The sequence below is a fragment of the Crinia signifera genome, chromosome 6, assembly GCF_055691185.1.
Source record: "Crinia signifera chromosome 6, ASM5569118v1, whole genome shotgun sequence".
NCBI classification, from domain to species: domain Eukaryota; kingdom Metazoa; phylum Chordata; class Amphibia; order Anura; family Myobatrachidae; genus Crinia; species Crinia signifera.
Genome location: NC_139222.1, coordinates 276560894 through 276588842, shown reverse-complemented (window position 1 = coordinate 276588842; position 27949 = coordinate 276560894). Strand labels below are relative to the sequence as shown.

General features: G+C 47.3%; 1 protein-coding gene across 1 annotated transcript in view; it reads left to right on the top strand.

Annotated features, from left to right (window-relative positions):
• The first annotated feature begins 427 nt into the window (after positions 1-427).
• Positions 428-27949, top strand: part of LTBR (lymphotoxin beta receptor) — a 42645-nt gene continuing 15123 nt past the window's right edge. Inside the window, exons 1-2 of the mRNA XM_083149691.1 lie at positions 428-840; positions 22103-22190. Coding sequence (XP_083005817.1) covers positions 772-840; positions 22103-22190 — 157 coding nt within the window. The 5' untranslated portion in view covers positions 428-771. The remainder of the gene's footprint in view (positions 841-22102; positions 22191-27949) is intronic.

Below are 27949 nucleotides of genomic sequence, written 5' to 3'. Positions count from 1 at the left end.
GCACTAAGCTGCAAAGTGATAAAATAGAGAGTGATAAACCACCAGCCAATCAGCTCCTGCCTGACATTTTTTTAAACACAGCCTGTGGCGTGGCAGTTAGGAGCTGATTGGCTGGTGGTTTATCACTCTCCATTTTATACCTTTTGAAGCTTAGTGCACCTGGCCCCTGGTACGATAGCCCTCTCTTTGTGTTTGCTTCCAGTTTCCTTTTCCAGCTCCTGGTGGTCCGGATCTCTCTTAGGCCTCTGTATGACATGTGACATGTATTGCTGGGGCTCTCCCTGCAGATCACTGGTGTGTACAGTGTCCTGGATCGCATGCTGCCCGAGTTCCTGTATGCTGGAACTGCCCCCACAGTCACACTAGTTCCTGATAGCTTCTCGTGGCCTCTCCCATTCCCTGAAGTGACTGTGGTGCTGTCCTCCCTCCTCCAGCCCTCCCCTCAGACACTCACACACTATACAGGAATAACACAGGAACAGTGCCTGGCAGTAATGGGAATGGACAGCACCGCAGCCCGGTCCACAAATCTCAAGCTTGTGGCAAGACATTAAATCGCAACTGTTTGGGACCGAGCTTCCAGGAGATCCTGGTGGAAAACCGGGAATCGTTAGCCAGCGGTATCAATTGCAGGGTCCTGGAGCCATCTGGTCGTCTACTTGGGGAGCTGTGACTGACACCTCCAGGTTCTTGTGGGTTCAGGGGCGATTAAGCTGGAAGGTTACTAGTCCATATGGAAATCTAAGAATGTGACGCTTTAACTTTGGAACCATGAAGAGCCTTCCAGACACGTGCCTCTGCCTCCTGCTTCTGGGAAGTATTTGGGGGAATACATATCAGGTAAGGGGAGGGGGCGCTGGTACTCCCTGCATGGGGGGTTGTGTCTGTAATGCTGCTCAGGCTGCAGTATGACTGTATCAAGTAGGATCAGACTGCTAGGACAGTCCTGAAGTTTACAGTCCTATATTACGGCATTGACGTCGTCACTGCCGACATGAAGTAATATATGGATTAGTATTCCATGCGGTCTGTAAAGTTGGAATCATTTAGTCCTTAGGACATACATTATATCGTGTATGGTTCTCTGTGATTCATTGCTAAAGTTTGTCCCAGTACTTATCCCTGCTCTGTAATGTGCTGCGGGCTTGGAAAATGAGTGTGGCTCTTGCTGTTGTTGAACTACAAGTCCCAGCCTGTCAAGTTCCATTAGAAGGGGAGAGTCGGAAGCTGCAGACCTTTGATTTGCCGATGCGGTGTAGCTCAGAGATTAAACCTAGGTCGACAGTCATAATATCTTCAGTAAACGGTTGACATAATGAAACTGTTGACATAAATTTTTCGTGCTGACACCTGAGCACCTGGACCCCAATTTGTGTTCATACGTGCCCTCACATGGGGCCACTTTACCGATCCCAAATGGCGTCAACATTTTGATTGTGTCGACCTGTTGACTTGCGACATAGCCATTGTCTGTCAGCCATCTGGTCTACTTCACTTCCACTGTACACTAGGTAAACAGGTAAAACCACATGAAAACTACCGTGCCCTTTACATGTAAACCTGCATTACACGGTCTCCTGCAAACCTGCGGTTCTTCAGCTGTTGTGGAACTGCAAGTCTCTGTGTCAGGGCCGGATTAAGGCTTGCGGCACTTAAGTTTACTTCCCAACTGTCCAGATTTTCGCGGGACCGTCCCATTTTTTTTGGGGGGGGGGGGGGGGGGCAAACGCAGGATTTTTAGAGAGGGGGTTTCCAAATGTAACCCATAATCTCCCACTCTGCAGGGCATTGGTACGGGAGTCTGGGGGAGTGGTAACAGCCCTGAAAATTGGTCTTTTTATACACTGGATACAGTATGAAATACAGTAATAATATTTAACAGTACAGATGGTCTATCGTGTAGGCTGTTTCAAACATTTAAATGAAATAAGTGGTCAGGAAAAAGGTTAAACATATAATACATAAATACACAAAAATAATAGAAACAGTACTGCACTCTTTAAGCTCACAATCTCCCACTTTATGGTAAGGCTCCTGTCTCTTCCTCCTGGCAGCTGCTCTCTGGTCCATTGCGATATTTAAGTGCACTGATCCACACATACAACAGTGCAGCAGCTCTGCCCTGTCCCTTACACTGCATGATGTGGTGGCAGCTCTATTGATCATATTATATACCAATGCTATTGTCACAATTTAAGGCACTCCCCAAGAGGAGGGGGGTTTCTGTGTAACCAGAAACCCCCCTTGCATTTGCTAATGCACCCGGGACCGACAGTGTTCTTAAGTGGGGGAGGCAGCTGGGAGTCCCCCCTGCCCGGCACTGCTCTGCTAAGCACATGTGCACAGCGTCCATACCTGAACACAGAGCCACTGGCTATGCCCCAACAGTGGCGATAACGGTGGCTAGGATCTGGATAGACCCTTTCACATAGAAAAAGGACCCGTGTATTTAATGAAATTCCTGGGTGGACCAGCTTCACCCGGGAATTTCATTTTCTGTGTGAAAGGGGTATAAATGTATGATTGATGTCACCTGTGTGGAACAAGTTAATTGATAAGAAAGGTGATTCCCCAGAGGTGATCATAAATTAAGAGAGACGCCCTGGTAGAGAGGATTGTGGCCCTCCAGGAAAAGGTCATGTTAGGAGGTATGGATTGTGTATATTACATTTAAGACACTGGAGTATATTAGATTAGGCTAATAGTTTAATAATATCTGGGTACTGTTAATAGCTGCACCTAATAACGATATTATATTGTTTTCTTGTAGTGCAGTGTTCCCCCAGTTCAATTGTTATTTACCGGTCTGGTCTCTTCTTTTCATGTAAAGGGACAATGTTTTTTTCTTTTTGTTACCTGTAGGGGGACTAGTGTGACTTTTTTTTTCTGTGGGGCCAATGTGTTTTCCCCTGTGGGGATCTCATGGTGTGCCTTGGCAACTTTAAAATCTTATTTTATGTTCCGCAAGGTAAAAAGGTTGAAAATTACCGTTGTAGTGGAACAAAGACAACGGAACCTTAAATTACACACCGAGAAATAAAATCTAATGTATCATCTATCTTGTCATATGCATAGTAGCATCTTCTGTACTACTTACACACTGGGGCAGGAATCAGGACAGAAAGTGATGTCACTGTGATCAGGTCGGTGGGCTCCCTGGCAGAGGGGGGGGGGGGGGGGGGGCTCGGGGTACAGTATCCCCCCTTAATCTGGCTATGCACAGTGTGTCGTGTTGGGATTTGTAGTTGTACAACAGAGCAAGAGCCTCATGTAGTCTAGTTACAATTACAGTCTTCAGGGCTCGTTGCTGGGTTACAGATACCATCTGTCACCATAGAATGTTGGTTGAGGTTTTTTATGGTGGCTTTCATGTTTTTATCACCAAGTATAAAGGTAATACAAGTGAATAGGTAGAATGAGTGACTGTTCTGATATTTCTAATAAGCAAGATACACTTAAAGGGACACTAAAACTTTAAACCAAAAACTCTTAATGGCCAATTTATCATATCCTAGATTTTAAGGGCATCGTATTAATACCGACTACATTACCAAAGTGATAATGAAAAATGTCACTTGAATTTGGCACAGATCCTTTGCCAGGAGAGAGACGAGCTTGTACCGGCAAAGCGCACAGAGATAGTTTGTGCTATCAATCTGTCCCTGGGTTCAGCATTGGCGCTCCTACTGTGCATGCCGCAACCTGTTCAAACAATGGCCATGGCCTCATGTGGATGGGTGTGGCCTAGCAGCAAGCCCCTCCCCCTTTTTCATCACTATGGGTGCTCCTCAAGCAGCTGGGCATCCCCCAGGCTTAGATGCTGTGCGCAGATTCAGGGATCACTTGTGCGTTGCCCCCTCCCTTTGGACATTGCGGTCCGCGAGTGCGACAGTGTCTTAAAAATGAGTCTGTCCTGATGAATTAAGGAGTGGGAGGTATGCGCACTGGCGTCTGTCTATGCAAGCATCAGTGGGGGGTTGTTGGAAAGGGTTAGTGCCCCTTAAAAAGCTATGGGGGCCCCTTTTTCAGTCAGAAACAGAGAGAATTCCGCAGAGATACCTAGTGCAGACCCTCCCACCAGGGCCGTCTTTCCCATTGGGCTGAATGGGCAGTTGCCCAGGGGCCCAAGGATTGTAGGGGCCCAGCCCACTGGGGAAGACGGCACTGCTCTGGGGAATGGCGGTGGGCGGCTGGGATGCGGTCAGCGGCGACTCAGCGGTGGTGGCGGTGATCCAGGCAGCGGGGGGCTGGGATCTTGATGTAGCAATCTGGGCGGCATATGTCGGGGATGCTCCGGGCAGCAGCTGTCAGCGTTGTCCATACAGGCAGTGGCGACTCAGACCTTGCTGTAGGGCTATTTGCCGCCGGGCGGGAAGCGCTGCTGATTCTGAAAACGTTGATTGGCCGGACGCTCAGCCAATCAGTGTCCGGCCATTCTTTTCAAAATCTGCAGCGCTTCCTGCCCGGCAGCAAATAGCGCTACATCAATTCTGAGCGAGCTGCCTGGACGGACAACGCTGACAGCTGCTGCCTGGATCCCCACCACACACCGCTACATCAAGCTCCCAGCCCCTCCCCCCCCCGCTGCCTGGATCACCGCCGTCACTGATGAGTCGCCTAGACAGATGCCGCTGACAGCTGCTGCCCGGATCCCCGCCACACAACTCCCAGCCCTCCTCTGCTGCTGCACATAGGTGGGTGGAGGGGGGCCCTAAAAATTATTCTGCCCAGGGGCCCAGTAGATTGTTAAGACGGCCCTGCCTCCCACTCATCATTAACGCCACCCCATCTTCTATACATAACACTCAATCTTACAATATCATCAGTGGTTGCATGTACAGACCCGGGGTTAGATCTCAGATCTAAAAATTGAACGTGGAGTAGTTGTGATGGCATGTAAGTCTCTCGCCGTGATTTAGGGTGCCATTTTAATTAGAAATGTTTTCCCAAGCCTATAATTGACTTGGTTTGAGCTGTTTTTATACATTTTTAGGAAATCTAAAACTAGATTCAAAACAAAATGGCTGTGGGGTGTTTTTGCCTAAACCAACACCAACCCCAAAAAAATGAGGCCTGCGCACATCTCCTATCAGTTAGGATGACTGCTTAGTAGCAGGCAACAGGGATAGCATTATTGTTGCTGCTTCACGCGGACCGAATGGAAACCATACAGCAAAACCGTTTTCTTATATGTAAATATTTGGTTGGAGAGTGGTAAAGAAGTCGGAGATAACAACCAACCAGCCAGTTTCTAAGGGTGCCCATACACGGTGCGATGTGATGCTCGCTCCCGTGGGCATCTCATCACATAGTACAAAACGTATGTGCTGCGTTGCGATGCAATCCAGCCCATAACAGGTGCGATCATCGCACCGTGTATGAGCACCTTAACTGTATTTTTTCAAACACAGCCTGTAACATGACAGTTAGGAGCTGATTGTCTGGTTCTTTTTCTTCATCCACGTTATCTCTCTCCAAGACTTAGTACATAGACCATTAAGTCCCTATGGAATTAATAGGCTACAATGCTGTTTATATATTGGTTCACCACACAAAATGGCTGGTCCGTCTGGAGAAGTGATTCCTGGGCTCCTAAGGACAGATGATCCATACAGATAGAAGCAATTAGACTGTCTGTTTCATCGTCAACTAACGCCAGTTAGAGAGAATGCCACTGACCTTTACCATTGACAGAACGAAGTGTAGTATTTGTATTCTGTGTAGTTCAGGTGATGAACTAAAGTCTACTACATCTGTGGAGCAACACATAATGGGATATGTTATGGTATTGGAAGTAATTTTACATATGGCAGCGATACAACAAAAAAGCAAATGTTTGTCTTTCAGTGTAATTCACTGTAGTAGACACGTCAGGTGACTGAGGTGACACAGATTGTTTGTTGTGTTGTTGTCCAGGACACTGAGATGCAAGGTGGCGATGCTGGTCTTCTAGTCCTTTCACTGACTGAGATGAGAGGGGGAAGGGGGCGATGCTGGTCTTCTAGTCCTACCCACTGACTGAGATGAGAGGGGGAAGGGGGCGATGCTGGTCTTCTAGTCCTACCCACTGACTGAGATGACGGGGGAAAGGGGGTGATGCTGGTTTTATAATCCTACCCAATGACTGAGATGACGGGGGAAATGAGGCGATGCTGGTTTTATAATCCTACCCACTGACTGAGATGACAGGGGGAAGGGGGCGATGCTGGTTTTATAATCCTACCCACTGACTGAGATGAGAGGGGGAAGGGGGCGATGCTGGTCTTCTAGTCCTACCCACTGACTGGGATGGCGGGGGAAGGGGGTGATGCTGGTTTTATAATCCTACCCACTGATTGAGATGACGGGGGAAGGGGGTGATTCTGGTTTTATAATCCTACCCACTGATTGAGATGACGGGGGAAGGGGGTGATTCTGGTTTAATAATCCTACCCACTGACTGAGATGACGGGGAAGGGGGCGATGCTGGTCTTCTAGTCCTACCCACTGACTGAGATGACGGAGGAAGGGGGCAATGCTGGTCTTCTAGTCCTACCCACTGACTGAGATGACAGGGGGAATGGGGAGATGCTGGTCTTACAATCCTACCCACTGACTGAGATGATGGGGGAAGGGGGCAATGCTGGTTTTATAATCCTACCCACTGACTGAGATGACGGGGGAAGGGGGTGATGCTGGTTTTATAATCCTACCCACTGATTGAGATGACGGGGGAAGGGGGTGATTCTGGTTTTACAATTCTACCCACTGACTGAGATGAAGGGGGAAGGGGGTGATGCTGGTTTTATAATCCTACCCACTGACTGAGATGACGGGGGAAGGGGGTGATGCTGGTTTTATAATCCTACCCACTGATTGAGATGACGGGGGAAGGGGGTGATTCTGGTTTTACAATCCTACCCACTGACTGAGATGAAGGGGGAGGTGGGTGATGCTGGTTTTATAATCCTACCCACTGACTGAGATGACGGGGGAAATGGGGCGATGCTGGTTTTATAATCCTACCCACTGACTGAGATGTCGGGGGAAGGGGGTGATGCTGGTTTTATAATCCTACCCACTGACTGAGATGTCGAGGGAAGGGGGTGATGCTGGTTTTATAATCCTACCCACTGACTGAGATGTCGGGGGAAGGGGGTGATGCTGGTTTTATAATTCTACCCACTGACTGAGATGACGGGGGAAGGGGGTTATGCTGGTTTTATAATCCTACCCACTGACTGAGATGACTGGGAAAGGGGGCGATGCTGGTTTTATAATCCTACCCACTGACTGAGATGACAGGGGGAAGGGGGCGATGCTGGTTTTATAGTCCTACCCACTGACTGAGATGACACATGGAAGGGGGCGATGCTGGTCTTATAATCCTACCCACTGACTGAGATGAGAGGTAGAAGGGGGCAGGGGCTGGCTGTGAACTTTCAGCCTGGGGGGCAAACACAAGCAAGTGGCCCCACTTTTTTTTTTACCAGCGTATTAAATGGAAAATGTGATTCACAATGTTGGAGGTCTAGTTTGCTTATTTAGCAGGAATGGGCTTAGAATGCCGCCTGTCAGAAACCAGAAAGTGGAACATAAAACACTGCATCCTTCTGCCCATGCGCCAGATAAACGCGCTGCAGGGGGCACTGGGAGGAGACCGATTAAATCCCTCTCAGCACACATTGCAAAAAGAAGCCCATAGGCTTCTATAAGGCAATGCCATTTACAGATGGCAATGCCCACCAAGTCCATGCTCTAGAACAGTGGCAGCCAACTCCAGTCCTCGAGAGCTACCAACAGTTCACGGTTTCCAGCTCACCTCACAGGTACACAGGTGTAGTAATTACTGACTGACATTATAAATGATTTTCAGGTGGAGCTAATTACATCACTTGTGATTCTGTGAGGAGACCTGGAACACGTTAACTGTTGGTAGCTCTCGAGGACTGGCGTTGGCTACCCCTGATCTAGAATGTATCACATTCAGGACCTTGGTGTATATGAGAAATGTGGTCAGACCTCTGAATATAGATTTTCAGAGGTTTGGCCACATTTTTACCTGTGGTGCACCCTGCCCCAGTGAGTATACAGAACCCGTCTACTGTAGGAAACAATATATTACGAAATAAATGAAGACTTTTCAAAATCCCTAGATACTATTATAATAACAACCTGAATCAATAATGTCCTATTCATAAGTCCCAAATATAATTTTATGTATACAGTACAGTATATATTTTATATATATGAACAGACAGACAGATGGAGCACAAAACTTCCTTTACAAAACCCCATCCAACACCAAAAAAATCGCCAGGATGTCCCTGCTCCATCTGACTGGGACATGCGAGCATCTCACACGCACATACGCCCCAGTTTTTTTGGCGGCAGGAGATGCAAACCCTGCTCGTCTCCGCTTCAGGGAGACGGGCAGTGTTACAGGGGTGCGGGGAGGCGGAGGGGACCATCGACGAGACGATGGCGGGGACCAATGACAGAAAGGAACACGCAAGTGTCCCGTGCGCGCGCATCCCCTTCCGGCGGCTGGCGGGGCCCCCCTGCCAGATCCCGTCTAAACGAGAGGTGCGCCATCTGTATATGTCTGCTCCCTTTAAACTCAATTCATAAATATACAATATGCACACGTGCACTCATATGTATACAGCAGTTATACATATATTTAATTCTATATACACAAAATACACCTTTACATACCACACCCAGAATGCAAATTTTGTTATGAGACAGGCAGCTGGCCTGGCTCCCAGGAGAAGGGAGGAGACTTAGGAGAGTGAATGGGATGAGAGGTGGGGAAGGCGTCTGGGCTGGAACCACAGCTAGGGATGGCCATCGTTGCCATTGTCATCGATGGCAATTCTGCAACTGGCCATCGATAGTGTTAAACTATGCAATGAATGACCATTGATATTTTGGTACTTGTTTCCTAGCATGGCACCCACGATTTTCAGTCATATGGCATCTTATGCATTGTATCGCATCACATGCCATATAGCCGCATGCGATGCGATTTTGGCCCCCCCTATACGATTTTTCATTGTATAAACACCCTAATGGGTGCTTACAATGTTAAATGCACCTCCACGCCACCCCCACTATGAACGTGAACCCGATGCGTGGCGAGCGCAGCGATCCCCCGGGGGGCCGCGTTACGCATCCTCCGACCTTTTCATACCCCCACTATCCATGTCGGTGTGGAGTTGATTTTAGATAGTGTGGAGAGCGCAGCGAGCCACCGAGCCCGAAGCGTGGCGAGCGCAACGAGCCCCGCGTATTACTTTAAATGTATTCCGCGTCCGCTCGCCACTCTGCACATGTTACATCTGCCCCCCTGCAGTGCACAGGGTTTTGTCCATCTAAGAAGGAATTTGCCTCTAAGAGTGAACTAGAATAAGGCCCTACTGTATGTGAGCTGATCCACACCCGCACAAGTATAGAAGGTATCTATTGCATAATGGTCCAGCCAGATTGCAGAAGCTGTTAGTGGGCCGTCTGATACGGTGGCCCAGCCATGGTCAGGAGGATGGGGATGAGAAGATACGCGACGAGATGTGTGGACTGTACAGTGGGGATGTAATTAGATAGGAAAGGTTATGCAATACTTAAGTGCATTAATGATTGATCAGAAGGTAATAGGCGTTGCACCTTGTATTTGCATGCTATGATTTTTCTAACCAGTGTCTCACATTAATTATTCTGTTCAACAACTTTTAAAGGAGAACTACATTCACATTTAACCCTTGCATCTAGTCAGGCTCAACAGCCCTAGCGCTAGTAGCAGATCCAATGCTGAGCCACTTTAAAATAAGAACATTAACATCGTTCAATGTAGACCATTTTTTAAATTAAAAAAAATGACAATTTATTTATTTAAACATTTAAACCAAACAGCTTGAATTGCAAAAAAAAAATGGACTGCTAAGGGTTAAATAGAAAGCTCTCACAAGGTCCAAATGACTCTTTAACAGAAAGTGAAACCAAAATGACATTTCAAATGTCCTGGATATGGACAGAGCCCGGAGGGAGCTGTGAAGACGGAGATTGGAGATGCAGGAGCAGAAATGTCCTCTCTAATCTCAGGGGATGCCCACGTGTCCTGTGCATAGTCCTCATAGTATACAGCACCTGACAGTTGCCTATATTGTCCCATGATATATTTGTAAATGTTAATCATGTCCCCTCTTAAACACCTGCTCTCCAGCATAAACATAGATAACCTTTCCTCTTGCGTCAATGACTAAACCCCCGATCAGTTTAGATGGCCGTCTCTGAACCTTTACTGTACCAGGAGGTTGTGTTCTGGAATGGGCTCTTCCCCATTCCAGAACACAACCTCCTTTCATTCCATATATATATTCTTGAGTCACATAGGGTAGACTCTACAGTGTTCATGCAAAAGCAGCTTCCCTGGAGCGCCCCATCTAAACCAAAACAAACCACCACTTTACTGTATCAGGCTCTGCAGTGTACAGATGGAGCCACCCTTATTCATCCGGACAGTGCGCCTATACAAGAGTTACATACAAGGGTGCGCCTATACACTGTTGTAGTGCGCTCAGACGCATTGCGGCACGACATACAATATGCATGCAATACACATCTCCACCACTGGGTGGATATTGCTTCCACTTATCCAGCAGCGGACGTATATACAGTTGGAGCCACGCGATTCATAACATAGCACCGCGTCCCCTCACATGGCTCGCTGTGCTTGCCATGCTTCGCGCACGGTGCTTCGCTGCGCTCGGCACACTATTGTGTTCTTCCACCACGCTGTAGTGGATGGTAGGGTATGAAACAGGGCTGCCTTCAGGAATTTTGGGGCCCAAGACTCATTTCAGTCTGGCCCCCTCCCAATCTCACTTGACTTACCATAACGCGGCTCCTGCTCCCCCATCTCCTCTTCTGCTGAGCTGCATCCCTGAGGTCCCAGAGCACAGGCTTCTTCAACTCAGGATGCCGGCGGCCAGGGCCGGCGCGAGCCGCTCAGCAAAGCCTGCAAAGCAGGGAGGCGCTGGGCTGTATAGGCGCTCTCTCCCTGCTCTGCGACTCTCTCTGCCACTGTGTGGTTCTGCCGCTGTCAGTGTATGACAGGCAGCAGGGGCGTATTGGCCATTTAAGTCATGGGAACTTTCCCGGGAGGCCGGCCGCATGTGAGGCCGAAAGTTGCCCAGACATGGATGGCTCCACCCACTCGCGGGTGTAGCGCCACCCACACAATTCGGCCGGGGACTCAGGTTGAGTACTGCAAGGCAGGCTACCAACACTCACGCTGAAGTCCTAGACTCCTGCTGCCGCCGCCGGTCTCTCCCTCCTGGACTGGACAGTGACTGCCAGATGCAGTCACTGTGCTTTGGGCTGGCTGCCGTAATCGGGACTCTCAGCTCCGATCAGGCAGCTCAGCCAGGACCTGCAGCAAGTGAGAGCAGCGGGGAGGTCTAAAAATGGCCACAAGAGGAGTGCTGCTGTGCCTGACCAGCAGTAGCAGCCCCTCTTCATATTATGATTTCATTGTTGCTCCGCCCCTTCGTGGCTATATGCACAAATAGCTGGTCATATTGGCTCCGCCCCCTCCCATATTGGCTCCGCCCCCTCCCGCCGACCCACGATTCGCGGCAAAATGCTGTGGATGAAAAGTGATGTTCTCCAGTCCCCCATGATCTCCTGTGGCAATGGCATCCTCCTCTCTCAGGACTGGGCACTCTAAAAAACGTAAGTGTCTGTGTTTCTGTTGTGTGTTTGTATAGGTTCTGTGGGGGTGATTCGGGACTGTTCGTAAAGCAGCAGTCGTTCCCTGCTTAGCGAGCAGCTTATTGCCACCCACCAGGCAAACAAACGCCCACTCCCCGGACGGACGTTCAGTGCTACTAATGTCAGCAACTGGTGTGGGCATATGTATACGCAGTGCTACTACTATCAGTATCTGGTGTGGACATGTGTATAGGCAGTGCTACTAATGTCAGCAGCTGATGTGGACACGTGTATAGGCAGCGCTACTAATGTCGGCAACTGGTGTGAGCATGTGTATAGGCAGTGCTACTAATGTTGGCAAGTGGTGTGGGCATGTGTATAGGCAGCGCTACTAATGTCGGCAACTGGTGTGGGCACGTGTATAGGCAGTGCTACTAATGTCGGCAACTGGTGTGGGCACGTGTATAGGCAGCGCTACTTATGTCGGCAACTGGTGTGGGTATATGGTTACACAGTGCTACTAATGTCGGCAACTGGTGTGGGCACGTGTATAGGCAGCGCTACTTATGTCGGCAACTGTTGTGGGTATATGGTTACACAGTGCTACTAATGTCGGCAACTGGTGTGGGCACTACATATAAGCAGAGAAACTACTTTTCACAACTGGTGTGGGTGTTATGAATAAGCAACGCTACAAATGTGGGCATATGCAGGAGTACTCGGGGTAATATGTGTAGCATAATGTGTGTCAATGTCATATGGGCATTATAGTGCATGGCATATTGTGTAAGGGGAATTACGGTGTGTGGCATAATGTGTAATGGGCATTATGGTGTTCTGCATATTATGTAAGGGGCATCATTATGTGGGGCTTTGAGGTGTGAAGCATAATGTGTTATGGGGATTATGGTGTTGTTGGTACTTTTTATGTGACCACGCCAATTCCCCATGAAGCCACGCTTCTACAATTTTGCACGCCTTCGGCGCGCACTGTCCCTGGTTTTTAACATATGGCACCAAAATGGCTAGTTACGGCACTGGTGCTGTGTTAGCTGAATAAGATTGTGCTATTGTGTGGTGTAATTTGGAGTGGGAGCACTATTGTGTGGCCACATCCCTCCCTTTGTAAAGTTTGGGTGGGCACGAATTTATAGTTTGCAGGAGGGCGCCGAGGCCCTGCCGGCGGCCAATTACAATGCAGCACCGGCTAGTGAGCAAATCAGAGCTTGCATACCATCAGTCACTCTGATTGGCTACCGGTACGCAAGCTCTGATTGTCTCAAAAACCGGTGCAGCATTTTAATTGGCCGCCAGTGTCCTGGGTTGAATAAGCCTGCGCTCCGAAACCTGCTTTGTTCAGCGCCGTGCAGTGAAGGCAGTTGGAGGGGGGGGGGGGGGGGGGTGGTGGGCAAAATGAGCTGCCAGGGCCCTTCCAAAGTCAAGTACCCAGAACAGCTGTACCCACAGCACCCCCCTATTGGCGGCCCTGGTATGAAATACCGCCTGCCGGCACAAGTCGGCGAAAAAAAGAGAACTGAAAAACTCATGTCGACCTTTTGACTGTCGGCCTTCCCATTGTCGACTTAATGCTTGTGTTGACCTTCTGATCCTGTTGACCTTAGCCATTTAGACCTATTTCAGTGGTCAACCTATTGGACGTCGACCTTTATAGGATTGACATAGTGACCCTATCCCATACAAATTGCATTTGATTAATACAGTACATTCCACACTTTAACCCCTTCCCGACGGGGCGTTTTTTCTTAACTTTTTTTTTTTTTTTCCTCCTCGCGTTCAAATAAGCGTAACTTTTTTAATTTTCCGGCTATATAGACACATGAGGGCTTTTTTTTGCGGGACAAGTTGTACTTTTTAATGGTACCATTTACTATACCGTATAATATTCTGGGGAATTAGGAAATAATTCAATGTGGGGTAAAAAGGAAAAAAAAACGCAATTCCACAATTTTGCGCTGGTTACGGTTTTTTTGGAGTTCATAGTTCGTTTAAAATGATGGGTTATCTTTATTCTATGGGTCGTTACGATTCCGGTGATACCAAACTTATATAGTTTTCGTTACGTTTTACCACTAAAAAAAAAATAGAAAATTTTACGGTTTTTCTAATTTGCGTCGCGTCGCCATGTTCTGCGGCTTATAACTTTTTTATTTTTCCACCTACGGACCTGGGTGAGGGCTCATTTTTTGCGGGCTGAAGTGTACTTTTTAATTAATACCATTATGGGATATGTGCGACTTTCTGATCTCTTTTATTTACATTTTTTTGGGTAGGCGATGCGACCAAAAAACGTAGTTTTGGCGTTGGGAATTTTTTCCCGTTTACGCCTTTAACCGTGCGGGATAACTAATGTTATATTTTAATAGATCGGACTTTTAGGAACGCGGCGATACCAAATATGTTTATTTTTTTTATTTTTTATTTATTTTTATTTGTAAAATGGGGAAAGGGGGGTGATTTGAACTTTTTTAATATTTTTTAATTTTTTTTGTATATTTTAATTTTTTTTTTTTTTTTTTACTTTTACTACAAGGCCCCCTAGTGTACTTGACCACTCGGGGGCGCGATCGCCTGTACTAGGTTCAGCCATAGAGCTCTATGGCTGAACATAGTGATTTTCAGCACTTCCTATTACATCCTGCCTCAGGCAGGATGTAATAGGAATGCTGACATGGCCAGCACAGGGGTCTACATTAGACCCCTGGCTGCCATGGCAACCGATCGGCACCCTCCGATCTCGCCGCGGGGGGCCCCGATTGGCGCCGGAGGGGGGCGCCCCCCCTCCGATCAGCTATTAAAGCACTGCGGGCGCTTTGCCCGCGGTGCTTAAAGGGTTAAACGGCCACGATCGGCGAACTCGCCGCTCGTGGCCGTGAGAGCAGGTACCTGGCTGTAATATACAGCCATTACCTGCTCTCTTTCAAGCCTGCTCACTCCGTGAGCTGGCTTGATTCCCCCGCAACCGTCATATGACGTACATGTACGTCATATGTCGGGAAGGGGTTAAAATATGCCATCTAATGCAATATTACAGGGGTTCCCAATCTTTTTCTAATCACGGCACCCTAAAAAATCTGAATTATATATCAAATTAAATAGACTGTGTTTATATGTGCTTCTTAGGTTCAGTTATGTGGTAGAGGGCAGCATTTGGTTCTGATTGTACACATTTTATGACTGGCAGCCTCCAGCACTGGTTTTGTCCAGAAATAATTGATCATAAATAATTTGAATTGGTCCTGAACCACCAACCCGTGGCACCCCTGCAAGTGTCCCAAGGCACCCCAGGGAGCCACGGCACACAGTTTGGGAACCACTGCAATATTAACTTAAATATAACTGGTATGAATTGCGATAAATGAGCCACTCAGTCTGATAAGAATGAAACTAAAATATTCTGTTTGATTCTGTGTAATATATAAATGAATTGTTGGAATGTGCGGTTAGTTTGTACCATACTGTATATACCTCGCATTGCACCGTTAGAGGCGGGGCCATAATAACACAAGTGCGCTCTGTACACACACACCAGGTCTGTATAATTGTACTTCCTGGGCAATGTTCCACTGGTTAAACAATCACACATTATAATCATTTCTGTTCAACAAATAGTGCGGGCGCTCCCATAAATATATAACTGTGGTGCAAGTGTTTATTGTGGCTCCTGAACCAGTAAAAGCTACAGTTGGCGTGAGACTCCGAGCCGTACCTAGAGTTCTGCGTGGCATCTGCCAGAAAGAGAAATGACACCCCCCCAAACAGCTCTATGTTGCTTAGTTATAATACCCTTTATAAAATGACACATTTTGATACACTGCCATGTCCGGGATTGAAACCTATGGCCTGTTGCATTCCAGTCAAACACCCTACTCATTGAGCTGTTTGATCTTGCATTAGAACTGTAAGATTTCTAAGTATATTAATCAGCATTGCAAATGAGCAGATCTATGTAGCGTGCAGCTAATGCACATAGAGTGTCTGGCTGCAGTGCCACAGGTGGTGGGTTTGAGTCCCGGGTGTGTCTGCATCTTAAAATGTAAAGTAAGTAAGCAAAACAGATAATTGCATAATCTCCTGGAAACAACCAGGAGGCTCCCAAAAATCACGTGGAGCTCTGGAACACTCAGCTGGAAGAGTGGGCAGGTCTCCAGACTGGACACAATCCGCCCGCACCACCCTGCAGCCTACCGCAGCCTGACACATTTGCCAATAATCCTTACCACAGTTGCCACTGCACAGGTGGCCCGATGATGCAAAAAGCTTCATTGTGTGCCACGTTTTGTAATGTTCTGTAGTCATAATAGGTGAATGCTAGTGATCAGAATTGTGTACCACATAATATTCTTAGTTTGGGGGACATTTCTTAAATCTTGGAGAGGGATCAAGTACTAGCCAATCAGCTCCTAACACTATTTTTATGGTTTGTGTTTAAAAAATGCCAGGAGCTGATTGATTGGTACTCCTCTCTCTACTTTATCACTCTCCGTGCTTAAATACATCTTAGATCAGCTAACTGTTGTTACTACAACTCCCAGCATGCACCGGCAGTTACATACTGACATTTGTGGGTAAATTTACTAAGATAGGAGTTCCACCGAAGATGCGATGTTGTAACCAAGCAGATTCCATTTCTTATTTATTTAACACCTTCTAGAAGATGATACATAGCATCTGATTGGTTTGTTTACCCCTTGTAGTTCCAGGATAGCTGGAAAGTGAAACGTGGCCTGTGTTGCAATGTGTGATATTACTAGTGGGAACCTCGGAGGTCACATGTTGGACATTATCCCCTGGAATAAGGAAGTGAGATCTCGTCCTACTCAAACACAGCACAGATATGTGACATTCGGCCAAGTTGCTGTCATAAATTGCGTAAAATGCCTTATTTTATTGGTTATTTTAAATAATCATTTCCTGTAGACATTTAGGGATATATTTCTTACATCTCGCATTTTTAATGCGTGTGAGATGATCGCAGTGTTGTATTGTCAATTGCCTTAGCACCCTTTGAGTGCCAGGACAGAGCAATGCCCAGTGAAGATGAAGCGAAGTGGGAATTGCTGTGCCGCTATCTTCCGATTAGTGAGGGTCTGTGGCACTGATGGAGAACCTTTGGACCTCTAGCTGTTGTTGAACTACACATCCCACCATGCCCTGCAACTGTTTTAGCATAGTATCAAAACTGTAGCAGGGCATGTTGGGATGTGTAGTTCAAAAACAGCTGGAGTGCCAAAGGTTTCCCATGACTGGTCTATGGTAAGGGATCCTGCGAATGGTAGATCAAGGGTTGGCTCTCTGTAACGTGACAAGAGGATACATCTCATAGCCTTAACACTATATAAAAGGCCAACTACTCCTCACCTCTATAAGGTGACCAACAGAGACCACTCGACATACCAAATTACTCGTTCACCGAAAGTGAAAGCAATCTTTGCAGGGACACTGATCTGTTTCAAACTTCCTGGATATGTTGAGAGATAGCTGTAAAGACAGAGATTGGAGGTAGCAGCAGATAGGGACTGGGGGTGGGGTGGAGAGTTGGGGACTAAAAACTGTCCCAGCTCAAAGATAAGGTAAACACTGTCACAGCTCAAAGTGAGAAATTGCAGAAGCTGTCATTTTGACTGGCTTTTAACTAGTTATTTGATAATATAGAAGCAAGCGGCTGGAATTTAGAGGTTGACACCATTACGTCGGAGCCATAGGAAGCTGGGCACATATATACCTGGGCCTCACTGCTTAGGACTCTCAGACCTGTTGATCCAAACATTAGCTGTACTATACGGACCCTTGTCTGTACCTTACCCTGGTCACCGCTCCCCCCTTCTCTACCCTATTGTTAAACCCAAATGTGTTTTTCAACTGGTTGTGTTTGGGAAAGGGGAAGTAATGATACATAACTCGCTGACAGTTCTTAGTATAATGTCGTGGTGAAATATTGCTCTGTACTTCCTTCCTCTCCCCTCCTAACCTTGTTTATTTGTAAATGGCTGGTGGTAATCAGCTAGGAAAGACGGTGAGTTGAACGCATAGGTGGCGGGATGTACTAAAGGGAAAATGCGGTAAAACCCCCGTTTTACCGCATTTTCCTATGTACTATCACCGGTTCGCCCCGTTTTCGCAGGCCAGGGTATCGCCACCCAGAGGGTGGCGATACCCTATAGAAGCCTATGGGCTTCTTTCGCCGCCCGACGTACGCCGTCCGCGCGCCGCCCCCCCTCCCGTCCTCCTTTAACCTCCTCCTCCCCCTGGTGTGACAGCCGGGAGGACATCCGGCTTCAGGGGGGAGGAGGAGACACAGGGGGACGCTGGCAGCCGCCGGGAGGTGACGGAGACCCCCGCAGCCCACATCACAGGTATCGCGGGGGTCTCCGTTACCGCAGCCCGATGCTGGCCGCATATGTTAGTACATATGCGGTAGCATCGCGGCGGCTGCCGTGCGAAGGGCGCGGATGTATGTTGATACATCCCGCCAAGGGTGAGATTTAATAGGATGAGAGATTCAGAAAGTGAGAGATTTGGGAAGAAATCTCCAGGTTTTTTTAAAGCGGCAATCAATTACACCGCAAAACCAGTGTGATTTTGCAGTGTAAATGATTGCCGCTCTAAAAAAGCTGGAGATTTCTTCCCAAATCTCTCACTTTCTGACTCTCTTATCCTATTAAATCTCACCCCAATTGTCCGCAGGCTCTTCTGCCTCGCGTGCGTGGTTATAAATGTGCACATGAGGTGGTCGGCAGACTCGTACTTATGTCTGCAGCGCGCCCGTCGCTAACCGTATACTTGTTTTCCTTCTCATCATCATCAGTGCAATAATACGCATTCAATACTTACACTTATAAATATTTAATGTGTTCGGAATGCCCCCCCCCGCCTCAGAATCCCCTCGGTAACATGCGAGGGGATGTACACGAGCAGAGACATCATCGGTCACGGACCATCAAATGATTTATGTCACCTTTGAAAATAACTGACTTTATTTACATCTGAGTTCGCCGAAGAGGGGGGCGTCGCTGGTGTCATGTGACATCAGCCCCCCCGCCGCGAGCAAGCATCTGCCCGCCTGCGTTCCCAGGGGAACACCAAGCATTTTCTTATGGACGCCCATAAAACACTAGGGGTACCCCTGCCCCGGGCCGGTGTCCGCCCTCCCCCTTCTACCCCTTCCTGTGCGAACGAAGTGTGATACTCGCTGGAGGCGTTAGCACAGGGCGTCTGCACAGGCGCAAATATATGCATGAGCATTCGCAAACCTCCCCCACCGGAACGGGGCTCTGTCCGATCACTACAGAGTCACCCACATAGTTCACTCGGTATAGCCCACAGTCAGGGCTGCCACTAGGAATTTTGAGGACCAGGACTGATTTCCAGTCTGGGCCCCTCCTGCCCCCCCTCATCTCCCCCCCTCCCTTACCACCCGACTCCTGCTTCCTCATCCTCTACTGCTGAGCGCAGCAGGTCCCGAAACACAGGCTTCTTCATTGCAGGATGCCGACGGCCAACTAAAATGCAGCATCGCCTGGTGAGCCAATCAGAGCCCGTGTACCAGCAGCCACTCTGATTGGCTAATTGTACACAAGCTCTGATTGGCTCAAAAGCCGATGCAGCATTGTTATTGGATGCCGATGTCCTGCATTGAAGAAGCCTGTGCTCAGGACCTGCACCGAGCACAGGCAGCACAGCGGAGGCAGTTGGGGGGGGGGGGGGGTTTGCGGTGGGCAAAATGAGCTGCCCGGGCCCTACCAGAGGCTGGGGCCTGGGACAGCTGTACCCACAGCACCCCCCTGTTGGCAGCCCTGGCCACAGTTATGCTGTCACCATCTAGCTGAGCTTATGAGAACAGCCCAGGTAGTCAGCTTCTCTCGCTAGGGCCAGATTTACTAAGCATGAACAGTGATAAAATAGAGAGTGATAAACCACCAGCCAATCAGCTCCTACCTGCCATGTCACAGACTGTTTGAGAAATGTCAGACAGGAGCTGATTGGCTGGCTGTTTATCACTCTCCATTTTATCACATTTGAAGCTTAGAGAATCTGGCCCTGTGTTTGACAAATGTCAGGTAGGAGCTGATTGGCTGGTGGTTTATCACTCTCCATTATATCACTTTTCAAGCTTAGTACATCTGGCCCTAGTAGAGACAGGACTGTATGGGACTTGGTGTCGCCCGTTCTTATGTATATTACCACATCATATTTTTGAGAAAAAATGCAAAACATGCACTGCTGACAGGCGAACGTTCACCTCCGCTTCTTGCCTACTTAGTACAGCTACATACTGTGTACATACAGGCATGTGATCCTTGGAATTGCTGTCACGTTAGTTGCCTTACACTGCTGTGGAAGCCATTTTGTCATAGCCTTATGTCTGGAGACACTCTGATAATATTCATTCGCACATTTTTGAGGTCATCCTTTATCCCATTTTCACCTTTCCTGATGGTTTTGTGGCTAATGAGGGTGAGAAAATATGATTATGATCTTCTTTAAGATTGTTATTATTATTATGCTTTGTGGTGAGTACTGTTATATCATTATGTGGATCCGTCACCACCATAGGCGAATCTAGGGGGTGGTCCGGGGGTGCACAGGACCACCCATTAGCCCATTTTGTAGCTGAGGGATGGGGCTTTCCAACGAGCTCAGCCCCGTGTCTCTAGCCCCCTGGGAACCGGAGATACGGCCAGGCAAAGCTGGAACGTTTTCCCTATAGGATAACATGGGACCCGCTAATTCCGACCCCCACCCAGTTCAACGGCTGCCAGTTCCCCCTTCGGCATCACTGAAGCTCGAGGTTGATCTCAGTCGAACCCAAATCGCTGGGCCTTCAATCTAATACCAGGCTGGATCCATATGGGTTAATTGGTTCCAGGGATATTGAGGTTACACCGTTTTTTGTTTTGATTTTCATTTCTTAAATGTAATTTCATGACTGTTTATGTTCTTTGAGGGCAGATTTCTCTGGAACCAAACAGTCCAGTTTCACGGGACCAAAATCATTCGAAGCCAACTCAAAAGTTCTTCAATATGATACTGGTCTCATGTAAATGGGTCAGTTGGTTCCGAAGATATAGCTGGTTGGTTAAAGGGAGGTAGGGAGAGAGGAGTGGTTGTCTCTCCCCCTCACACCACAAAATGCAGGGACTAGGCTGGTGTATAAGTGGTCAGCCTGGGAATGTCCCTGCATAATCCTGGGACCATATTCCTGGGTAAATCCCTGCATTTTCTGTTGTGAAAGGGGTATTATTTCAAACAGCCGTGACCTGCAGTGCTCTGAATACAGCCGGGCAGCCCCCTGCTCTCTGCCCAGCTGTCAATGACTGTCACCCCTGCAGCTTTCCGCTCCAATTCTTCTCCCCACTTTCACCTCAGCCCACCCCCCCTTTAACCATGTGGTGCCAGCGCCTGGCGTGCTCCCCCAACGTCACGCACAACAACAGCGCGCACAATATTTCAAATGTCCACTCGGCTAGAGGGGACACCAGGAGGGTAGTGGGAGCGTGCTCTGCGCTGCGCTCTGCTCCTCTCCCCATAGAAGCAGCTGCACCGCTCTCCATCTCTCCCTGCAGCAGCAGCGAAGGCTCATATAAAAATTTACCGTAAGTGGCACTTTTGGGGGACGCTACAAGTGGCAGTATGTGGGGGCATCACGCATAATGTGTGACTTAATGTGTAAGGGGCATTACGGTGTGCAGCATTATGTGTAAGCCACATTATGTGTGCAGCATCATGTGTAAGGGACATTATGTGTAAGGGACATTATGTGTGCAGCATTATGTGTAAAGGGTACTATGGTGTGTAGCATCATGTGTAATGGGTAGTATGGTGTGCGGCATCATGTGTAATGGGTACTATGGGGCCATCAAGCAAGAACCCCCTAGCAATGAGCACTTATGTGGCAAATATGTAATGGGCATTATGGTTTGTTATATAGTATGTAATGGGCATCATGATGTGTGGCACAATGTGTAATGGGCATAATGGTGTGTGGCCTTATGTGTAATTGGAATTACGGCGTGTGGCTTTATGTGTAATGGGTAATACGGAGTTTGCTAAAATGTGTAATGGGCATTACTGTGTAAGGTCTAAAGTGTAATACCACACCCCTTTTTGTAATGCCACGCCTCCTTCCCATGAGGCCATGCCCCCTTTTTGCAGCGCGGCTGCGCCGCGCAAAGGTCCCCCTCCTGTTGTGCCTAGATTTGGGACCACCCATTACCATAATTCTAGATTCGCCTATGGTCACCACCACTCAGTGAAGGCAGCCATTTACTGTATTTAGGCTGCTAATCACCCATGCTATGAGTAGTGACATCAATGAGGCATGAGGCACTGTGGATGTTATATCAGGCGTCCTTATGAATATCGGCTGATGTTTTTTTTTTATTCCTCACAGTTCACAAAAGCTGAAGAGCAACCTGAATGCGGGGAGACTCAGTACAAGTCCGAGGAATGGGACAGGTGCTGTGACCGCTGTCCCCCAGGTAAGACAATGTGCAGCTGTGTCTAAGGGTATGTGTCACAGGTGTGAGATCAGCGGCGTAGCTACAAATGTGGCAGCTCCCCCAGCGGCTGCTTGGGGGAGTGGCGCCAGCGGGGTCTGTGGTGGGCGCCGCTGGAGAAACTGACAGGCAACCCAGGCAGCAGTAAGCGCTGAGCTGGTCCCACCCTGTACATATCTAATGAGCGGGGACCCAGTGCAGTGCATATTAAATGAGCGGGACCCGCTCATTAAATATGCACTGCGCTGGGTCCCCGCTCATTAGATATGCACAGAGCGGGATCAGCTCGGGGCTCACTCAGTCAGTAGTGCCGGTAGTCCATCGCCTTGGCAGGGGGGAGAAAAATTTCTAGCTACGCCACTGTGTGAGATGGCCAGGTGTGTGTAGCTTCCAGTATCACAGCGCACATACAGATGGAGCGGGTCTCTTCTTTGCAGGGGATGGCGATGGCGCCAGCCGCCATCCCCCGCCACCCGCCATCTGTATCTGCGAAAGGGGATGCACGAGATGCGCACGCGTCCTTTCCGACGGCTTCCCCCGGGTCCCCGCCGCCTCCCCGCACCCCCTCCTAACCCTGTCCATCTCCCTGAAGTGGAGACGGACAGGTTCCCGTCGCCCCGCTGCACAGAAACTGAGACGCGCATGAGATGCATGCGCGTCTTAGTCAGATGGAGAGCCGGGCTGCTGGCGGATCGCCAGCGGTGACGTTCTGGCGATTCGCCATCAAGAGGGAGCCTGGCTAAATCTGTACACTACAGTATGTAACCTGCTGGAACCTTTACACCAAACTGACTATTTTTTTAATTCCCCACAGAATAACATAGGGATAGTGTCAATGGAATGATTGTATGGGGTACATTTTCTAAAGGTGCCCATACACGGTGCGATGAACTCTGTGCTTTTTGTACTAGATTGCATATCATCTAGTACAAAAGAATACAATGTGCTACAGCACCATACGTTTTGTACTAGACACGATACAATCTAGTACTAAAAGCGCGGGCTGCACAGACTTCATGTGCTGTGCGATGGGATGCCCCTGGGAGCGCGCATCGCACAGCACCATTGTACCGTGTTTGGGAACCTTAAATCTTCTCAAAATTAAAAAATGAAAAAAAAAAAAAGCGATTTTGCCCATAGAAACAATCAGATTCTTTGGAAAAGAAGGATACCACTGCGCTCAAATTAGCTGCTTAAAAAGGGGGGAGGGGTTACACAATATTATAGAATGATTTAAGCGCTTGTGTATAATGCCTATGTGCATGCCAGAAAAAATAAATAAAATAAAACATATGATAATGACAGGTAAAATGTAGCCTTTCAATGTTTACAACTCCTTTTGGAGTGAGTGGAGTTTTTTCCAATGGGGTATTGGCGTGGCTTGCACTTTGTTGTACTTGCGGAGGTCGCCGTTGGGATTGGTTGTCAGCGGTATTCAGGAGGGTGTGAATGCCCTAACTGTCCCTAACCTTACCTCTCCTCAGAGTGTTCTTAGTTGCCGGCGTCTTCTCCGAAGAAGATACTGTGCTCTGTCCTGTTCTTCCCTTCCTCTACTTCATCTTCAGTCTCCTCGACAATTTCGACACCCTCTTCTGGGTGTCAGCATCAGTTCAGAAGAGGGTGTCGAAATTGACTCCGATGTCCCCATTTTTCTAGAACTGTTTACCTACAGTATGAATGTTTATGTCCCCATTATTGATAGGAAATAATGTTATCAGGTATAGGTTTCGTATATCATTTTCTGAATTCTATGAATTGTGTGATCGGTGAACTTCAAGACGCAGCGCTTCCATCGCTGTTATTACATCTAAACATTGTATATGTTATATATACTCATACCACTTCACTTTCTAAATATGGGATGCTCGCGATAAGGCGGTGTGGCCTCCACAAAGGGGGTGTGCCCTAGTGGGAATGCTGCGATCATGAGCCACGCCCCTGTTTCTGCGCTATTGGCCATGCCCCAGTCCATCTGTCTCCTGTGAAGAGACTCTGTAAGCATGCGAGTGACACAGGGACTCCCAACTGCCCAGCCCCACACTGCGGGACACTGCTGTTGTCAGGAACCAGTCTGTTTTGTTTTCTGTCATTTTCTGTTTGGCATTTTGACTCACTGGTGGCCTCCAGTGGCAGGTCTGTTGCCATTACAGCTTTGTGTTCTGGGAGCTTAATTTATTCACTAGGCTGTGAGATAATTAAGCTAATCAAGCACTAGCCTGGGAGCTCCCTGAATCTTCAGGTGTAATTAATCACCTGAGCCCTTTATAAGGCAGGCTCACCTGTAGTACTCTGCCAGTGATAGCTTCCTGTTAACCTATGTTTAGTTCCTGCTTCCTGTGGAGAGAACTCTCGGTCAGCTCTCAGCTTCGCTACCTGGTTCCCTGTTCCGTCTGCTGTTTGGATCTCAGGATTTATCCTCTGCAGCTCATTGCTCACTGTAGAAAAAAGGACAGAGAAGAATGTCTTTTTTATTGGCGCACAGAGATGAGTTTGAAAGAATTATATTTTTAAAATGTTAATGTTTTAATTCATATATAATAATAAGTACTGTCCTATGAGTGAAATGTTTTCCGGATATATGGGAAAATTCTTTTATCTTTAATTCAGTTTTTAAATTGTTATTAAAATATTTATATGGTTGTCAGTGTCCTTTATTTGTTCTTAATTTATTTATTGTTTCCAGGGGAAGTTAGTTTTTAAATGTCTTTCTTAGAGGAGAATTGTTTATCTCGTTCTTTTTGTAAACTCCCACTGTATTAAAACTGTGTGTGATATAGTTGTAGTTTTACTTCCTTAGTGAGCAAAAATATGTGCTTCAGTATTCCTTAATTTCTGTGTCATTGGTGAATCAGTTTAACACTCGCAGAAAATAAGTCAAATAAATTTGACAGATGTGTATGCCAAATTGAAGCACACTCTTTAAAATCGGCGAGACTGATAAGTTTTACATCGCACCAATCCAACACGCCAGCATACCTTGTAGCAGACAAGTTACATCATTTTGATAGATGTGCAACTGCTACACACCCGCAGATGGGTAAAATTCAATACAAGTCACAATAAAGTGACGAAGTGTATACCAGAATTTGGATACACCGCAAACCCAGTTAAATCAACAGCGACATAATAGCAGAAGATATTTGCTTTAATTGATTGTGTGTATGCCAAATTGCTGGATACTCTGTAAATCTGCAGGTTTGATTGCTTCGCACCAATCCAATATCCTAGCGTATCTTGCAGATATCTGATGGTGTGTATGCCAGATCGCTGGATACTCTTTAAAACCTGCGTTTTTGATTGTTGGATATCAACCCAACATCCCAGCGTATCCTGCAGATACTTGACAAAGCAAAGATACGCAGGAATTGTTTGATAAAACTGGATATTAAGTCTGTGGATATATAAAAGGTATTAGACATTCCTCACTCCCAGCAATAAATCCCTGTGCATTCTCTTACTTGCGGGAAATTGGCTGATAAGAAGGGAAATCAATCAATTGCTGCAAACCCAGCTAAAACAATGGCAACATACTAGTAGAAGATATTCGCGTTAATTGATTGTGTGTATGCCAAATTGCTGGATACTCTGTAAATCTGCAGGTTTGATTGCTCCGCACCAATCCAATATCCTAGCGTATCTTGCAGATATCTGATGGTGTGTATGCCAGATCGCTGGATACTCTTTAAAACCTGCGTTTTTGATTGTCTTACATCAACCCAACATCCCAGCGTATCCTGCAGATACTTGACAAAGCAAAGATACGCAGGAACTGTTTGATAAAACTAGATATTAAGTCTGTGGATATATAAAAGGCATTAGATATTCCTCACTCCCAGCAATAAATCCCTGTGCATTCTCTTACTTGCGGGAAATTGGCTGATAAGAAGGGAAATCAATCAACTGCTATATACTTATAGTACACAAGTCATCTAAACTGACAAGTGTATATGCCAAACCGCTACGCACCGCTTGAACCCACGGGACTATTTAAAGCAAAAGTGACACAGAAATTAAGGAATACTGAAGCACATATTTTTGCTCACTAAGGAAGTAAAACTACAACTATATCACACACAGTTTTAATACAGTGGGAGTTTACAAAAAGAACGAGATAAACAATTCTCCTCTAAGAAAGACATTTAAAAACTAACTTCCCCTGGAAACAATAAATAAATTAAGAACAAATAAAGGACACTGACAACCATATAAATATTTTAATAACAATTTAAAAACTGAATTAAAAATAAAAGAATTTTCCCATATATCCGGAAAACATTTCACTCATAGGACAGTACTTATTATAATATATGAATTAAAACATTAAAATTTTAAAAATATAATTCTTTCAAACTCATCTCTGTGCGCCAATAAAAAAGACATTCTTCTCTGTCCTTTTTTCTATGGTAAACTTATTGTCTTTGGCTGCACCCCCTCCGAGCTTTACACACAAAATTGTCTCATTTGGGGTTCACTAGTGCTATAGCACTTGCCTGTGTGGATACATCCAATTCCCCCCCCCTCCCCTAAAAATCTACATTGCTCACTGTAGCATCAGCCTGTATACCCGGACCCTGGAGCTTTCTGGTTCCTGCTGTTCTCCTTTGGAAATTCCAGTGCTCTCCTGGTTTCCTGCTTCCAAGTCTGCTTGGTGTGTCATCCAGTCCTGGGCCAGAGCCTGCGCCTGATCCACTTCCCTCTTCTCCCTGTGGGTCACATAAGTGCTCCTTTGGAGCCCGGTGGTTCTATCTTTTATTATTCATTTGCCCGCCGTGGCTGTTCCCCGCTGTGGGTCCGTCGTTATTCCTTTGTGTCATTTTTCCAGCTGTTCCTCCTGTTTTGTTATTGTCTGTCACCCTAGCTTCCATCAGGCAGGGGTGTTTCCCTTTCCATCTGCAACTGGTTTTGGGGAATCACTTGCCTTGGTGTGCCCCTGTTCCGAGATTCCCTATTGTATCTCTTGTGTCTGCGACTGGGTCGCAACTCCCGTCCTTGGCCTGGTGCCGGTAGTCAGGGGTCTTTTTCCAGCTAGGTCCTTTAGCCAGATCATCCTTTTGAGCTACCCCCTGGCGATTGCTCACCCCTTGTCATTACCTAACACCTGGCTGTATCGGGGTCAGAGCCGGCCTAACTGGCTCTGTCGAACGCGGCGGCTACAGGCGAAGCCTAGCACTTGCAGGGGTATTCCACCTGCCCGGGGGACTCAACAGAGTCAGTGTAGGTTTCGCTGTGGCCGTCCTAAACAGCGGTCCCAGCTGCGGGCTCACGCCTGATCTTTTCTCTCCTGCCAGCTGTCGTATCACCCAGAGCCCAGGTGAAAACCATAACAGCTGTCTGTGTGTGGGACAAAGTCCAAAAGAAACAGGACTAGGGCGCAAAAATTGGGACACTATTAAGATATACGCAAATTGAAGCTAACCTATTTACAGGATTTGTGTGCGTATAAAATGGAAGAAATGCGTCATGATACTAATTAGAGTGGTCGCTCTGGCTTCTAAAGGCTTTTATCCACTGAAGCGATATCAATGGCTTTCTATTAATGGATTTAAACTTGCAGAAGTGCCCCCTTAGGAGCAGGAGCCTGGTGGCAGATGACTCCGTTGCCTCCCAGTGTTCTGCCTCTGAGGACATGCATAATTGTGACCCGTTATTACATGGCACCCACAGTTGTGCAGCGCTGTACAGAGATATGCCCACATCACCAGCTGTAGCACTGGGTACCGATAACGCCCACCTCCTAGATG